At 37.9% G+C, this 18,277-nt stretch overlaps 1 protein-coding gene across 3 annotated transcripts; it reads left to right on the top strand.

Moving 5' to 3' along the window:
* The first annotated feature begins 5,829 nt into the window (after positions 1-5,829).
* Positions 5,830-18,009, top strand: LOC134877107 (anoctamin-9). 3 transcript variants are annotated; one of them, XM_063902498.1, is made up of 25 exons: positions 5,839-5,989; positions 6,100-6,218; positions 7,041-7,115; positions 7,246-7,356; positions 7,448-7,584; positions 7,858-7,907; positions 7,997-8,055; positions 8,872-8,951; positions 10,474-10,608; positions 10,692-10,785; positions 10,864-10,924; positions 11,827-11,909; positions 12,009-12,113; positions 12,540-12,704; positions 12,787-12,823; positions 13,947-14,058; positions 14,280-14,337; positions 14,439-14,536; positions 14,621-14,817; positions 14,917-15,069; positions 15,339-15,486; positions 15,574-15,696; positions 15,915-16,008; positions 16,460-16,572; positions 16,997-18,009. In XM_063902498.1, the coding sequence occupies exons 2-25, from the start codon at positions 6,198-6,200 to the stop codon at positions 17,040-17,042; spliced, it is 2,355 nt and encodes a 784-aa protein (XP_063758568.1). In that variant the 5' UTR covers positions 5,839-5,989; positions 6,100-6,197; the 3' UTR covers positions 17,043-18,009. The 3 variants fall into 3 exon arrangements, with proteins under 3 accessions (XP_063758575.1, XP_063758558.1, XP_063758568.1); XM_063902505.1 differs by having other exon boundaries at positions 5,830-6,218; positions 17,398-18,009; XM_063902488.1 differs by having other exon boundaries at positions 5,831-6,218.
* Positions 18,010-18,277: the final 268 nt, after the last annotated feature.

Here is an 18,277-nt window from a genome sequence, read left to right on the forward strand (position 1 = left end):
CATTATTACTATTATTTTTTGTACCCCTAATGTCAATGTTTTGTGTGTTATAATGTTTGATGTGCATATATATTTTCTTGAATAAAGGAGAGAATACAAACGTCTATGTCATAATTTAAGGTATTTAACCTAAGCAGACACTGATGGATGAAATACTGTATGAAACATTAACCTAGCAGACAACATGGCCAACAATGTGAGTGGCATAGAAGCTTACGTTAGCTTAGTACTAGGAAGCTTTCCTCCATGGACTTCATTAAATCAAGACAACTGGGTGATAATGTTTTCAGTATTCTACTTACCAAATTACAATGTTAAAAAAAAACTTTCGTTGTCTGCTTTAAATTAGTTTCCAGTCAGCATGGCGCAGAGCTTTACTGGAAAGAAAGCACGTAAAGAAGGGTGTTGCCACGGTAACCAGCCGTTTAAATTCTAAGTGAAGTTCGTGAACAGATGATAGCCAATGAGAAACGAGTATCCTTTAGTGAAGTTTCCAGAAGGCAATGCTATACAACAGTACATGAACTTATCTCTGGGTGCCACCTAAGACATGAACTTTTGTGAAATTTCGTAAAATGTGCAACTTTTAGTCTAATTGCCAAAAAGTTGACCTGGAAATGTTGAGTACAGTGAACTTTTATACAGTAACATGTTCTATAGGGTTATCAAAGTAAAAGTTGTTTGTTTGCCCTTTGGGCAACTTGGGCATTTCTCAGAATTCAACTTTCAAGATTCTCCATTCATTTTGTCTATAGGACAAATGAATGGAGGTCAATGGGACATGTTCACGTGGCCTTACCCTGAGTTTTGTGCAGCAGTGATGGATGTCGGACACACATATAAGGTTTAATTGACTTTATTGTTAAACACAAGGGGCGATACTGACACACTTAAAAGAACAAACCCTCTCTGGTGGCTAACTCACTGGCAACTAACAGGGCCTAATGGTACGAGTAGCCAGTAGCCAGTGACACGACAATTGGTCAGCTAAGGATGTCATGTGGAATGAAGACGTTTGTTCCAGTCTTCTTACGCTTGTGGGATGGTTTGCCCTCAGATGTTGGACAGACTGTGTTAGTATCCTCCTCTGGCTCCTCATCACTCTCCGACACCAAGCTGGACATTGCCGTCATCTCCTCCAGCTCCTTTTCACAGCGGGACTGCCTGGCTGTTGCAGCAGCTTGACGCTCCTCTCGCCGCTTCACCTTGAGCTGCAGCTTTTTGTCCAATACACCAAATGTGGCCACTCTGTCGGTCTTCATGCTGGCCAAGAAAGCTAGGTCTTATCTGGGTTATCAATCAGCTTTTCAACATTTGGAGGCCACAGCGGAAATGTGGCATCATGTCTGCACTCCATTTTCTCCAATTGTTTCGCTGTAGTCTCACTGGAGCGCTTGGCCTGGGAGATTTTCCGCAGCTTGTTGTTAGTATTGACTAAGTCTACCATCTTGTGGCAGGCACGCTTGTCGCTCACCATTGGGATGTTGGCTTTCTTGTAAAATGGCCGCACCTGCTCCAGGACAACCTTGGCTGCCTCGAACTGCGACAACGCTCCGTTTGCACCAGGTTTCTTGGCAAGCATGCAGCGTAAGATCTGGCGACCAGTTGGCAGTTTGGCGCCGGTGATGATGCCATCCTCACTGGTGATGCTGGGGTTCCAGACCAAAGACCAGGCTGCGACTGCTAGTCTGGCAGGGACCAGTTGGGGAGGGCAGCATCTTAGGAGAGCTGGATTCTGGGGTGGGTTGGGTTGTGCAGTGCCTGAGAATGAAAAGGACACAAGCTCAAGGATAGTGTTTAAAATCATATCTTAGCATACTTAATATCACTCAATTATGATAAACCATGCTTGCATAAGCCTCAAATTTTAGCTGTACATCGTCCAACTTCATCATTACAATGATAACTAACTCTTACATCACTACCAGAGTAGCTAGCTGTGCTCGCAAATATACCTATGTTTAAAATGTTAATTTAATACAAGGACAAGGATGGAGTTTAAAATCATATCTTAGCATACTTAATATCACTCAATTATGATAAACCATGCTTGCATAAGCCTCAAATTGTAGCTGTACATAGTCTAACTTCAACATAACTTACCGTTACTACCAGAGGAGCTGTGCTTGCAAATATACTTAAAATGTTAATTTACTGTAACAACTACAATGCTACTCTCAATAAACATGAGACATCAATACTCTGAATATGACATTATTCACTCTAGAATAGCTGCTACTGTTGAAGTTAAGCTTAATAGGTTAGCTAACATAGATTGCTAACTGTGGTTAGCAAACTGTTGCTAGCTAACGTTAGCTAGATGTAATGAGCACAAAATACCTATAAATATGACTTAAGTATACAAAGACACAACTTCAGATATGATAGTAATATGTAATAAAACATACCCAACACAAAAACAGAAAGATCACCTCAGTTTTCTTGAACTGCAGTCTTGTTAACCTCAGATGTCCATGGCGACCATTGAGCACTGTTTACCACTTTATCCAACAAAAAGAGATGTGCGGTGGCACCCCTAAATCATCATGTATTGGAAAATTATTTTGCATGTGTTGTTTCTACATATATTGGAACACTTGTAGCACCCAGCCATGTCAAAATCCAAGAATTGTGGTTTTTGATGCACCCTACTGTCCAGGAACTCCCTCTACCAGCTAAAGATTATAAGTTTGAAGAACAAAGCTTTTTCAGTTCCTGCTTCTGAACTTAATGGTATTATCTGTTCAATCTCCCCAGACCATCTGTCAGGCTGTAAAACAATGATTATTAATAATCATTGCGTCTTTTTGTGCAAAGACATGGTCACTGCATCTGAGTGGAGAAATGTTGAACAACTCTGTACACCTAGAACCTTTTAAACTACTTTCAGAGCAACACTTTTGGTTCAATGCTCCTTTTAAGACAAATGCCGTTTTCAGAATAAAGCCCACGATGGATCCCGAAGTTTCACGACTTGGCCAGATGAGAGATGCATATTGAATGTCATCACTCCCCCAATAGAAAGACTGACACCTCAAAGCAAATTCAAGGAGCATTACATTTTCTTTGTTCACCACATCATAGTGAATTGTATCCTTCCAAAAGGTCAAAAAACAGCTGCAATGCGTCTCCAGGAACTCCTTCACAAATACATTAGCCTTTCAAGCCTTTCCAAGACTTAACACAGACACCAGACCATTATATATCAGACAGTTTTAATTTGAGAGTAGACCCTCAGTAAGTATTTTAGGCTATAATTGTCAAGGTACCAAACATAATAGACACATTACATTGTTTGCAATGGGGCCAATTCCAGGTCTGTGAACTCTATAGTGACTCTTTCAGCAATCACTCGGATGTTTAGTTTAGTGTTTTGTTCTGTTTTGTTTAAAGCAGCGTAGTGTTTGGATTATCTTCCCAGTCGTTCACCTCGTCTGTCTGTTTGTTTCCTCTATAACAAGGGGTTCGGGAAAGGGTCCATCAGCAGCTTTTCCCTGCTCCTCCCCATCCACCCCCTCTACCCTGTACTTCCACAAATTTAGCCACAGCGGCACCCGCTGTCACTCTTCATGTGGTTTACACAGTCCTGTGCTGCTGTAATTATGTTATCCTCCACTGTGGGGTGTGGCCGAGTACAGAAATACAGCTGCTCATTTTCCTGACCACTTTTTCGTCAGCCTCACATCGCCTCTCATACTTGACATGTGGTTCTTCCTGGGTGTGCACGGCTTTCCAAGGTTTCCAAGACTAATGGTGAAACTCATCTTTAATAACAAGGCACGCAGGGCCACCCGTTTGACATGTTAGTCTTTATTTGTTCTGTCAAAGAGAAAGGAAGGCAACCATAAATAGGTTCATGGGACTGTACCTACTACGGGAATCACTTGCAGGACATTTAAAGTACATAATCATGAACTAAAGTCACAAATCAACTACTGTATACAGAAGACTCAAACTGTTTCGTAATTTAGAGCAGAAAAGTATTTTAAAAATATGTGTTTTATTAATATATAAATTAACAGCATTCAAACGGTGGTCACTTAAATACAATATCCATTTTAATGTGGGAGGTAATACGTGGTGGAATGTCATACATTTAAAATAACTAGAAAAACAATTTTGGGGAACATTTCTATGCATTATGTTACTTTTTACTTAACTACATTTGTCTGATAGCTTTAGTCATTGCCAGATTCCCAATATTAACTTGCAATATGATAACCAAATGAATCATAATATACAGTAATACTAGTTTAAATTAGCCTCAGGGTTACTAGCTTCAACAACTTCAATAACGGAAGTGATCAAAGTCTCTAAGTATAGATCTTTATTTTTGGCTTTTTTTTTAGCACTTCATATTAGATTGAGCACAGCACATTTAACATGTTTTACACTGAAAATAATGGCAGTAATAGAACAATTAGACGAGCATCTGTTGCATTTTAAAAACTTAATTTTTTTGTTTTGCCTTCAGGTCATCTAAAGTCATGTGGAAAAATGCCAGGTGTTTCGATCGGACGCACCAACTAACATGATTATATGGTACGTGATCAGCGCATATATCTTTCAGTGGATCAATCAAAGTTTGTATAAACAACATAAGAGTTTTCAATGGGGTCCGTTTTCGTAAAGACGTGTTTAACAGCGACTCGTGTACAACACTTACCTATTGCTCTCCTGTCTAATCACTGGGTGCACGATTGAAAAGTTCCCCGGGGCTTCAACACTTCTTTATGGTTCCGGGAGGGCTACACCAAGTAAGAGTGGGTAGGGGTGTGGTGAATATATGTAAGATTTATGTTTCGTCAATACAAAGCTTAACTAGTGTATGTTAACTGTTGGGATGTCATGTCTGTTTATGTTGGACTTGTGTTTCAGTGGTTCATGTAAAGCAGGCTCTCACTCACAGAGTGTAGCTAAATATATCATATTAGCACTCCTGTGGTTTTGGCAGCGCCTAAGGGTCGGGAGTACAAATTGCTACTTTTTTGTACCAGCAAGCTTGCTGCAGATTGTGTGATTCCTTGTACGTCAAGGTGAATAGTTGTAAATAAATGCTCACGTTTGGGGTTTGCAGTTTGTTATGCATTCTCACTTATGGTCTGGACTGCGCCCAAGGTCAGACTAATAGGGACATTCTGCAAACTGAGTACTTTTGATACTTTAAGAAGACCCTACTCGCTGCTAATACTTTTGTACTTGTACTCAATTGTTATGAGTTTCAAAGGTGGCTGGCAGTCGATAAAATTGCAACCAAGCTTGGTTGCAAAAAAAAAAGTCATTTTCAATACCTCCATGAATTTGTAATGTATCTTGTAAATACTGAATTCAAGAAGTAAGTAATTGTATTTACCAAAATATTTGAAGAGAAGTCATTCATTTATGATTACTTTTTCTATTTAATATACATATAATTAACAAAACTCTGGTGTTTTTTTATTGGAAAGTTTTGATTTATTTTAATAAATGTCATGTCATGTGACCCTGTGACTTCAAATGAATGCAGCTTGTATAACAAATCTGGTGGGTGTGGCAAATCATTTCACTTTAATAGCTCCCATGGTATGTGACCATAGACTGTACTGTATGTATGTGACCCATTGACTCCCAATCGATAATAAAACAACACTGGACAAAACACTGCAATCCGAAAAAAAACAATAAAACTAATTTGACGGGGTGGTGAACCCGTGTGTATAGGAAGCGTCAGACACAGGCAGTGATTTATAGGCTGTTAAAGTCACTGCTTCCACCTAGTGGTGACTACATGTTATTTTGCATCAGTGAGGAGGAGGAAACCAAAATATTTCATTCCATTGCACCTGACAAACCACATCGAGATTATCTGTGTGTCTGCAGCATCTGGAACATACAGTACACCTGTCACTCAATCAGTCAGTCAATTGGTGTGTTTGTTTGTTGACCGCACTGTTGAACCTGAAAAAAAAGGTGGAGGCGAAAAATACAAATGCAGTGACACCAGCAACAGGTAGAGTCGCTTTTACATTCCTTAGCTAGGAATACAACAACACGTTTGTTCACAGAGGAAGTGCGGAAGTAGCAGACTGCCTGTTCAAGAGCACTCATGTCATTTTATAGTTTAGCATATCGGTGAGCTCACAGAAGTCCTCCGGGATCATTGAATGGGGACTGGAGATTTTATTTGAAGTCGCATCTGCATTCAGCGCCTACTCATCATGCGCGGCCACAGGAGGCAGGTAGGTGATCCCCTTATTAACACAGAGATTATGTCGATACGTTATAGAGCTGTTCTTAAACCAGCTCCTACTTTAAGCTTCATGTTTAACACAGGCCTGATGTTTTTCCAATCCTGCACTTGTCAGACTGAATACAGAGGTTCAATCCTCTGCTGTATAAAATCCATCCTTAATTAAGAATATGGGAATTAGCAGTCAGTGTTCTTCCATTAGTATGCTACTGCTCAGATTGTATTTCTTAGTCTGCCACACCTTCACTGTACGTGTAAGTGAATAACATGGATAGGCATGAAGGTTAGAGTACATGTCAACATGCCATGCTCTTTGTTTAATTATGTGATATTAACCCTCTACACTTGTGAGTCAGTATCACTACAGTGGCATTCACTGACACATCTACAGTCAGTTAAACTGGATTCCTTTGTAATGATGAGCTGCTGAAATGATCACACCTTATTGTCTCTTAATAGAATCATTATTTGTCAATCATTAGAGCTGTAACCATAAGTCGACAGAAAAAAATGGACAAAACAAGACATCTAAAGACACATTTCCCTGCTGTGGGACTACTAAGGGATTATCTTATTTTATCACCTTGGACTTTGAGACACTGGGATAGACATTTTTCACTTTTACTGTACATTTTATAGACCACGAGGTAATTCGAGAAATACAAGGTGCTTTTGATAAAAAATAATCCTCAGTTGTAAACCTATCACTCAAGCCTTATATAACATTTAAGAAAGAAGAAAAAACATGTATTCATGATGTGTGGAATGTCATATAATTGTGCTGATGACAACTCATTTTTATGTTGTACAGCCCAGTATTGAACTACTGGAATTAATGGGTGTGGTGAAAGAGAATGGCAATGACCAGAAATCAATCCCTCCTGTGGTAAGAATTTACTGTGTCCACTTTAAAAAACATGCAAACTACTGTATTCCTTGTCACCTTAATTCCCAGATTAAGATGGATTCGTAAAATGTCAGAAAGTCTAATTTTCCATATGATTTTTGTCACACAGCACACGCCTTTATCATACGACTATATCTTGGTGGCCAAAACAAATGATCCCCAGGACAGGAAGCAAATTGAATACATTGAGGCCCTGAAAAATAAGAATTTAAAAGTTACCGTAAGTTGTAAAAATAAGCAAAATGTCTGATGAAATGTTGGAAAGGTTACACAATTCTTTCATTCGTCTTGTCTTCATTCATCCCTTTTAGAAAATTATAGATGATGATCTTGTCTTCTATGGGATCCAAGCGCCTAAAGAAATTTTCGAGAGGTACAGATATCTGCTCAAAGTGTCAGATGCTTGTAACTGGAGCTCGGATCAGAACATTGTACCACTCAGCACCAGGTAAAACAATTTGTATTTTCAAACAATAACAGATGCTATTTGAAGTAATGTATCTGTCATTGTTTACCTGCTACATAACACAATATTCCTTTTAAAAATATAGCATTTTGACCTGAAATCTTGTTTGTATGAATGTGATTCAAAATACCCTATAAGCCCTGCTTTTCTTAACCATTACTAAAAGGCGATATGTCAAATACTCCCAAAAAATGTAATTTCATTCATTAAGATTTGTTGCTGCAAGTTCGGCTTCATAACTTGTCCTTGTTTCAGGATAAGGATTGTCCACTTCATCTTGAATCACACCCCTATACGTTCAGGAGGTGAGAAAACGATCTATATTTCCAATCTTCTTAGAGTGGCACCTAATCTTGTTATTCATGTTGTCCTTGTCACCTGTTATTCTCCTCAGAGAGTTTGCGGGATCTTATGAAGATGAAGGTTTTTGAAGCAAAGTTCTGCTTGCATGAGGTAAAAAAAAAAATCCATTCAAAATTAAACTTGTTGTTCAACGTCTATGATTTATCACTGTCGTTGCAATATTGTCACCATGTCAGGCTTTATGAATGAATTATTCGAGGTTTTGGACAAGACCTGCAGATAAAACAGATTATATGAATAAAGAATGAAAACAGTTTAATAAATCATTTTTTGAGGTCAGGTTTGAACAAAATGATTAAACCAGTATCTTTTATCCGTGTGAATCCAAACATGATTAACATATTTTATTTAGTTCCTCATTCTTAAGATAATTCTTAAGAAACTATTATCTACTGATAACTCTTTCCTCTTTATGTGGCCACTAAAGTGCGTATATTAAAGAGCATCAACAATGACAATATGAAACTTGGCAGTGTCCTTCCAAAACAAAACCATGCTGCCAAAAAACTATTTGTTCACAGATAGTTTATGGGAGTCATATTTATGCAGTGAGTCATTCAATGCTGGGGGTATGTGGGAAAATGTGTGAACATCCATTCACACATTTGCACATGTACCTGTAAGCATGTACATATGTGTTAGTGTGTGCTTTACAACACCGTGGAAAGGGAAGCGATTTCTCCCAAATTAAATGTCCAGGGAATAAAATGTAAATATATTTTGCTTTATGATATCATATAATAGAATCAAAAAATACAACGCCTATACATAATATGTAGCAGCATTAATGTGGATGTGTTTTCATTGTAAGCTTCAGTTTTCATTGTGTTTTTAAATATGTACAGTACCAAGCTCCTCCTAATGTTAGACATTTCTTTAGATATTTCTATGTGTTTCTGCTTTCAGAAAAAGAAGCAGAGAGAACTGAAGGAGAGCTGGGCTCGATGGACAGCCTGTCTCCAAGGGCAACCCATCACTGCCGTCAGGTTTGGACTGCAACACAACAGCCTGTTCATAATCCTGTTTTTCTTTTCCTTTTTTCTGCAGTTGTGGTTATTAAATTTCACCTCACTGTGAAGTGGGTTCAGGTTTTAGAAAGACAACAGCATACATGTCGACCCCCACGCACGATGCAGGAATTGTTTGGACGCATTGTTCAGAAATCATGCTCAGTAATTACTGCTGGCAAAGATTGTCTTTAGATTCAGTTGTTTAATTGGTCCAAACACATTGCAAATATACTTACTGTCACCAATTTCATGTAGAAAGGAAATTGGATATGTGTAAGCTTTATTTAAATATGTAAGCTGTGATATTACCACACTCCGCTTTCAGAAACCATAGAGACAAGATGTGCTGAACATCATCACTCGACCTTTAGGCAAAATTAATCAAGGAGTTGTTGTTTAAATATCAGGAGACTGGAGTAGGAAAAAATGGGAATTTGTGTTGTAAAATTTAACATTTTATTATCACTAATAAAATATGACATAGTAAAACGATAGTGCTTTAATTTGAGAGAGCTCTCATTGAAAATATTAATGTATTAAAAAAGGCTACAGTGACCGGAGGTAGACCCAACCATCTATTCTTCTGCTGCCTGGTTTTTCCCACATTTTGGCCTGGATAAATGAAACTATGGATACCATTTTCAGTGCACGATCCTTTTTGGGCTCAAACAATTATGACTTGGCAGAACACCGCAGCCACTCTTTCAACAAATTGATTAGTATCTCACTGACATTTAAAAAGCAGCAGCACTTAAACAGATAACACAAACTGGCTTAAACCAAGGAACCAAACTAAGCCAACAGAAGGACACATTTAATGCATCAACACAAATGTATATAGTACATCAGAGGATTAGGAATCTAGCTAAACTGATGTGATGTAGAAGAAGATACAGAGAACAAATATTATACAAAAACTAAAACCTGTATAATATAAAATATTCATGGACCTAACCTAAAATGTTATTTTAAATATTTTAAAATGATTTGCTAATGTCATGGTTTTCATTTTCTTGATGTAGAGACAGATTGTGTTATTGCAGAGTTTTACAGTCCCTATTATAAAGCTGTTTTGACACCCTGTTTCTGTTATTTGGATATTACTACAGCAAGGGAGCACAATTCAACAAATAAAGACTGTGTTTTTTAATTTATTTTTTACAGTTTTTAAATACATTCATAAACTTAATCTTAAAACGTTCCTTATATTTGTGTAAATATTGATTTAGTACCACATTGTGTTTCTGTGTGTTCAAGAGCAACAAATATGAAGAAACAAAAATGCACGGCTTTATCTTTAAATGCGCGGTAGCTACAGTTTATTTTTTTGCTATGAAAATCTCCCAGGCTCTTCAAGCTATTCCATATGCTAAACTTACGGAATTGAAAATAAATAAATATGTAAATATGATTATCCTGAGACTGACATATTATACACATTATGCTTGATATTAACATTATTTGTCATGTTCTCCTTGTGTGTGTGTTGTCATGTCAGGAACTACTTTGGGGAGAAGGTGGCCTTGTACTACCTGTGGCTGGGCTGGTACACATATCTGCTGATCCCGCCTGCTCTTATCGGGGTCATTGTCTTCCTTTATGGCCTCGCCTTCTTTAACAGCTCACCCCTCATGTAAGTTTCTCCACAACGCCACAGTATCTGCATCACAACAGAGCATTTCAGATGTAACAAATAAAGTGCTTACTGTGTTGCAGAAAAGAGGTTTGTGAGGCTGACACAGTCATGTGTCCCCTTTGTGACAAGAGGTGCAAAGTGTGGCAGCTCTCCGAAACCTGCACATACGCCAAGGTACATCAGTGCTTTTCATTCGACAGATGAGTGTTGTATTTGTCTGTTTGTGCTCACTGCTGGTCTGTCTGCCTACAGGTGAGCCTGCTGTTTGATAATAATGGCACAGTGCTCTTTGCAATGTTCATGGCAGTGTGGGGTGAGTTATATGACATAGTAATTCTTGTGATGATAGAAATAGTCGATCGTTTTTTTTAAATATTGCATCCCTGTTCAAGATAGCTTACTGTGAAGATTAATTTTTGATTCATAGCCATTAAAGCCCATGTAATAGACAGACACATAAAAACAGAACTGTTCTCCCATTCTGTCATTTATTCTCCTAAAATGTTTTGGCTTTACAGGATTACATGTACACATTGACCTGTTTTATATTTGTTTTATTTAACTATCTGAAAGCTTTAAGTTCACTGAGATATGCTCTGCCAACATGAAGCCCCAGAGAAAACCTACCCGTCTTGGCCTCTCATATCTTAATCAGCCTAGGCCATCTGGCCGTGGGGGTGGTCAAGCAGTCATCTACTGTATAAGAACATATAAATACTCTTTCACTTTTTCGGGTTTTATGCTTTTAGTATCTCTGTTATTTTTTACCTCTTCTAATATGCATACTATGTGGTAGAGAATAAGAATCCAGGTGAAGTGCCAGATGATTAACATGAACAACCAATGAACTGACTGAATGAGTGCATTTGTGTAAGGGAGGGGTTAGATACCCGGAGAACAATGCATCAATGGGCAGGGAGAAATACACGAGAATTTTGCATCACGGTATAAAAAAAGGTCCGGAGCTCACATGGTGCAATTTCATGCCAAAGTATTTCAGACTGCATAAATAGGGATTGTTTCCGGATTGGTTTGGTTGGCTTTTTGAATAAGCTTCTTGTCAAATGCTATAACCAAAAGAAAATATGTAATGTTAAACCCTGAATGGAGGCATATAATTATCTTCATGTATTCATAAAAAAAAACTCTCCCTGTGCATTTCTCATGATGTTCCTGTTGGCTTCATGAACTCAAAACAATCCTTGATCTTTACAGCAACACTGTTTTTGGAGTTCTGGAAGAGACATCGAGCTTCCTTTGTTTGTGAATGGAAAGTGTCGGATTGGTGTGAGGAGGAGGTATGATCAGTTTTACATGTTCATCCCATTTCAGTTATACCTGTTCAGTGCTCATTGGAATTTATAACTGTATGTTTTTTTTATTATATTTACGTGTAGGAGGAACTGATTCTGGAAATTGTGAACGATGCCAACTGTGAACCAAAGGAATATAAGCATTCCTATCTGCGCAGCACTCTGGTTCTGATCTGTGTCACAGTAATGGTGGGTGACATTTTTACACTTGTTACATGTTCCTCAAATGCTTTGTCATCTTTGGATCTCAGGTTAAAATAAGATTCAGGAAGGAGTGGGTTCAGGTTTTATTTAAGTGGCAATTCAAGTTTTCAATTAATTTAGTAATTTCAATGAAAAGAATAGAATACTGATATCTGGAGTGTCTTTGATGATATACAGTAGATGTGCGTCAGAATTGGGTGCAAGGTTTGCAATATAGCATTTTTTTCCAGAGAATGTCGCCACAGACACTCAATTAGATTTACATTATAATGCAAATATATAAATGTTGTCCGAAAGGCCATGGGCTCTACAATATATTTTGACTTGCTAATTTAACAGTAGTTGAGGGTACTTGTTTGGAGGCCCTCCCAAGTGTAGTGAAACCAACATGTGTTTTTTGTGTTTCCTCAGATATTGGTCATCATTGGCCTGACACATGCCTTGGTGGTGTTCAGGGTGATCGCAGCGGTGCTCCTGGCTGAGGGAAAATGGGAGTTCCTGAGCAACCACTCCAACAGTGGAGCAATGATGCTGGGGGCCGTCCTTCATTACCTCATCATCACTGTCATGACACGGGTACGCAGGTCTCTAAATGTGGATCTCTGTTTTACTTTTACTGATATTTTTTGTCACTCTGACAATGTTTTTGTACTTGCAGATCAACAGGATCGTTGCCATGAAGCTCTGTGAAATAGGTATGTTAACTGTAACAAATTACTCTTCTTCTCTTTTTTCTTTAAACTGAATTGTAAAGAGACGCTGATACACTACTTTGCCAAGTTGAAAGTTTGCTTTAAAAGCTCTTGAACCGGTTGGATAATATAATGTTTTCCAGGAATTGAAAATGTAAATGAGCAGTTAATACTAATAGCCAATAACAAGTTTGCAGGTGTCAGTGTGGGCAGTGAGAACAGGCAAACACATTTAGGAGGGCTGATGCAGCCAGGCATGTAATCAGAAAGAAAGCAGGTCTGACGCATAGATAACACAAACTGATAAGTAGTAATGCCTTGAACAATACAACACCTTTACAACTTAGATCATGTGACCCAAATCCAATGTCCTCACATTTTCTGCTTGTCTTTTTTTTTTTTTTTAAACCTGAGGGCTTAAGGCTGTTTCACTGAGACTCTGGAAGTGATTGAGGGCTTTGGTGTTATTTATTCTTAACCTGTTTCTGAACACTTTCTCCCAATTTTTTTCTTTCTTTATTCCCAAAACCCATTATATAGATAACTTCCAGAAAATAGAGTGTCTTTATCACCCGAAGGAATTATGTCGTAGAGCAAACATCAGCTCTACAGTATATTAGACATTGGAATTGGGCCACCATATACACTGATTAGGGCAAATAAGCGACAGTTTTAAAGGCTTGGGATCGATCAGGTGATATTCAGAAATGGGGAAAGTCACTGAGGATACTTACTTACCCTACTTACCTAGGTGGAAGAGGAAGATCATCATGACTGGACTTTTATAAAGGTCTTTGTGTTTAAATCTAGTCTATTGGCCCTGTCAAAGTCAGTACCCCCACAGAGTCTTTTGAAAACTGTAGGTTTGCAAGATAAACAAAATGGGTTTAAACATCTAACTTAATGTAGGGAGCCAGTCATGTTCAGATGTGCTGTGTTTCTTAAAGCTTCCTGTAGAAATGGAAGATTCAAAATAACAATAACTGAAGATTTGAACACTCTAAATCCGTAACTATAATATAGATGTAAAATGATATCATGATCTCATGTATGTGAGATTGTGCCATCCATTGACCAACTTCTGAACTGCATGGACAATGACATGAGTTTTTTTTTACTTTTTCAGAGGAAACAAGATCATTTGCTGCCACAGAGAAGAGTTTCACCGTCAAGATGTTCACCTTCCAGTTCTTCACCTATTTCTCTTCCCTGTTCTACGTGGCTTTTTTTCTCGGCAGGTAAGAACTGGTGAATTTAATTAGGCCTGTACAATAATTCAATATTCACATTTTGAACTAATTCTTATCCAAAATATGGCCCCTAATCGTTTCAAACGTATCAGTCATGCTGTTAGCCTAAAGGTCCCCTCATTATTGTCCTATTGAAAGAAACACATGATTGTAACATGACTAATACTATATATAATAATAATGATGTGTTTTTGTTACACACACAAAAGGATAAATGGCCATCCTGGTGGTTATGTGCGAATTTCAGGAAAATGGAGGCTTGAGGAGGTTAGCAAACAAACTATTTATCCCATTCAGAAAGACTTTGATATTTAACATTTTATTGTTGTTATTTATTGTTTTCCTATCACTGCCTCTCTCCTTTGCAGTGTCATCCAAGTGGATGTCTAACAGATCTGTTCATCCAAATGGCTATCATAATGGTACTCAAACAAACCATAAGCAATGTCTTTGAGTTTACTGGCCCGTAAGTATAAATCTGATTTTTGTTTGTAACCTGTATAAACATTTTTATTAGTCGCTCTTCTCAAAAAGCTATCTCTCTGTTCAGCTGGTTCTGCAGGTGGTTTAAGAAGCAGAGAACCAAGAAGCTGCAGAGGAAATGTGCCCACTGCTATCTGAAGGATGATTCAGAGGCCAACCATGGAGCAGAGCTGTGTGAGAACTGCAAGCTTCGAGACTGGCTCAGCAATTACCGCCTAAACGATGTGGACTCCTTCAGCCTGTTCAATGAGTTCCTGGAGATGGGTATGGATTCTGCAGAATGCTTTAACAACAAAACATGACCCATTGGACAAATGCTAGACTGGTTTTGGTTAATAATATTCTTCTCTGCCTTCTCCTTAGTGATCCAGTTCAGCTTTACCACAATTTTTGTGGCGGCGTTTCCTCTTGCTCCTCTCCTAGCCCTCATTAATAACATAATTGAGATCCGCCTGGACGCCATTAAAATGGTCACTCTGGAGCGCAGGCTGGTTCCCAAGAAAACCAATGATATTGGTGAGCACCGTTTTTAAACAAATTAAAATATGATTAGCATATCTTGTAGGATGTAAGGGTTTATGTGTAATAAATAAACATTGTTTAAATTCTAGTTATGTGGAAAATCATTTAAAAATGTTTTCTGTTCAGTGTCTGTGTCTCTTAAGCTTCCGATAGCTTATCGGGGAGTCCCATTTCACACATATGTTTGTACTTGTTCGTGAATAAAATGAATTTAATCAAATTAAAGAGATTATATTCATCACATCAACATGTCCTTCCCTCAGGTGTGTGGATCGACGTGTTGGAGGCTATTGGTGTCTTAGCGGTCATAGCTAACGGGCTTGTCATCGGCGTGTCTTCAGACTTCATCCCTCGATTGGTTTACCGTTACCGCTATGGCCCATGTGCCAACGGCACAGAAACAGATATTGAGTGAGAGTACTTCTAGAAAATGTATTAATCTGTCAACGCATCTGAAACACTTGCTTTAAATATATTTTCCCCCCTTTTTTAAAAAAGCTGCATGGTTGGATACATCAACAACACTCTCTCCATTGCACAAATAGATGACTACAACTTACGCAACGAGTTTTTGGCCAGTCAGATGATCACTCCTAGTGGCCTGAATGTAACGTCTTGCAGGTTTGTTCTTCTTATATCTTTTTTGTACTTATTTAAAATATCCTAGTATTTTTATTAGTTAGTCATTATCTGCTTAGAAATATCCTCAGTTGTTGCTTGATTGAAAGTCATGTTCACTGCAGCTGGTAACAACAATCACTCACTGTGTCATTGATTAGGAAAAACAAACTGATAAGGGATATAAAAGCCTGCTTTTCTGGTCTGCCTCTCTCAAACAGGTATAAAGACTACAGGAGCATTGAGGACTACAGTCTTACCCCACAGTTTTGGCTAATTTTAGCTGTGCGTTTTGCTTTTGTCATCCTGTTCGAGGTGAGCCTTAACCAAACCAAAAACACTAACCACATCTTCCTGCTTTGATTTCTTTGACCAGTTTTTGTGTACAGCAGTAGCAACCAATACAAGACACACAAACTCATCCCACCTCACTGTTTATTTATTTTTGATTGACAGTATCCATCTAGGCCAGGTGTGCCCAAAGTGGGGCCCTGGATATGCTTAGAGAGTGGCACTTAGACAAAAAGGGAACTTGGCATCCATTTTGCCTCATAACGATACAAAACAATACCAAAGGTGGTTGCTTTTGGCTCGTCGCCTATTATTAAGTTCCAGTTTTTTGACACTCCAAAAAAAAAAAAATGTTTCGGCAACCATTATTTATGGCTAGGCAATACCAAAATCAGGGTGTGTAATCTTTAATGATCAACATGTTCATTAATCGGAAAGAGGATAACATTCCTAACAACTAACTCTCTGTTTGCAGCACGTTGTCGTCATATGTAAGTTCATTGCAGCGTGGTTTGTGCCAAGTGCTCCCATGCAGGTGAAGAATGATCGGCTCTATGATAAACTCAACAGACTGAAAGAGGAACTCAGGTGAGCCTTAAGCAATGTGAAGTTACACTGAGAAATCATGCTCATATAAAAAACATTACATGAGCCTCTTGGGATTTTAGTTAAATATTTATAACGTTTTTCTTCCCTAACTATGCATTCACCCATCATAAGCTGGATCACTATTTGAGATGATACTGATCTTATTAGGTCGATTAGGTATGAGCCATGACGTAACACATCATTACCACTTAAAACACACAAAAGACACAAGTTGCTCCCACTATATTTGCAGTAATTGCAGGATAAGGAAAGGCTTCTTCATATTTTGAATTTTCCTGTTAGGATTAGCAGCTCCCCTGAACTTAACCTGGTAAAAGTTTATCTATGTATCAACTATTTATCTAGCTAAGCTAATGAGATTAAATAAATCATGCTCACAATGTTTTTCATTTTTTTTCAACAGACATTCCAACTTGTGGGAAACAATGCATTACAGAAATTTCATCTGACCCTTGAACAATGTTCCTGCTGCATTAGCACTTCTAACAGTGTTACGTCTTAAGAGTTTCTGAACTAAAAATACATTGATTGCAGTGCGATAGATATACATACAGCCAGCATTACTCTTCATTAATGCGTCATAAGAGGTTTACATTGACAAAATATTTCACTCAAATGTAGTGGTATTTTAATATAACTGAATCCCAAATGCCTAAATTATTGCTTTAGTTATTTGTTCTGATTATGTTTTAATTGTATATTAGTATGCATTATAATATACTGTTTTAAGCAGTGCTTTACAGTGTTGTGACCACATTTATTTTTCTGCTGCAACTCACCAACCCTTGCTTTTATTTCTCACAGTTCATTTGAAGCTCAACTGCGTTCAGACCACTCTTAAAGGTTAAACATTTTCTCTGAGGACATGAGCACAGTGTTGCCTGCCATTAAAGCGTCCAGACTGTCACAGAGTTGAGTCAACGCCAAAGGCATTAATCTTCTCTCTGAAGAGTTCAGACGGAGACCTCGCACTCTCTTTTAATTTTTTGCAGCCAAATTTTGAGTGGTGCCTAACTGGATCCTCATCTCTGAAATGGATTTTGAAGACAGACTCATTTTTCTTGGATGAAACCAGTGGAGAGTGTATATACAGTGACTATGAGAGTGACCAATTTTACTGATGATTAGATTGTTCTTATTCAATTGTAAGAATGCACTGATAGCTTACCGTTGGATCCCTATATTTGTGATATGCATGTGAGTGTTTTTAGTAAAGCCTAACGATAATTTATACTGCTACTGCACATACAGTACCGATTGTGTGTAACATTGTTGCCTTATACTGTAAAAAAGCGATGTGATGATTGTCATTACTGCAGACAGACACTGGTGGTGTCTTTTGTGAAGCAGACACAAGAATGTTTTTGCATTATAATATTTTATATTATTGAATAAAAGAGGAACCCTTTTGCCTCATATTCTGTAATGTCTATCTATTTTTCAGCAAGATTTAAGATTAAAAACAGTATTGTTTCAGTAATAGCTACATTTATGACGGTGTTGTATTTATGTCACGCAAGGTGTCTTTATTAAGGGCCGAGTAGGCTATGTCTTAGTTTCAATATCTTTACAACTGAAAAATAATTCAAAAATGCAGTTAGACCACCACAAACACGGATCTAATAATCACTTATAAAGTCGTAACATTATTAATGGTTAACGAAAAGATAACTAATGCCTCATG

Source organism: Eleginops maclovinus, chromosome 2 (genome assembly GCF_036324505.1).
Source record: "Eleginops maclovinus isolate JMC-PN-2008 ecotype Puerto Natales chromosome 2, JC_Emac_rtc_rv5, whole genome shotgun sequence".
Classification (NCBI taxonomy): domain Eukaryota; kingdom Metazoa; phylum Chordata; class Actinopteri; order Perciformes; family Eleginopidae; genus Eleginops; species Eleginops maclovinus.

Bases quoted from the DNA above. Each gene is read 5' to 3' on its own strand.
- LOC134877107 (XM_063902488.1), top strand. From the start codon at position 6,198: ATGCGCGGCCACAGGAGGCAG. The intron at 12,705-12,786 runs GTACGCAGGTCT...TTGTACTTGCAG, and splicing joins TCATCACTGTCATGACACGG to ATCAACAGGATCGTTGCCAT. The intron at 12,824-13,946 runs GTATGTTAACTG...TTACTTTTTCAG, and splicing joins CATGAAGCTCTGTGAAATAG to AGGAAACAAGATCATTTGCT.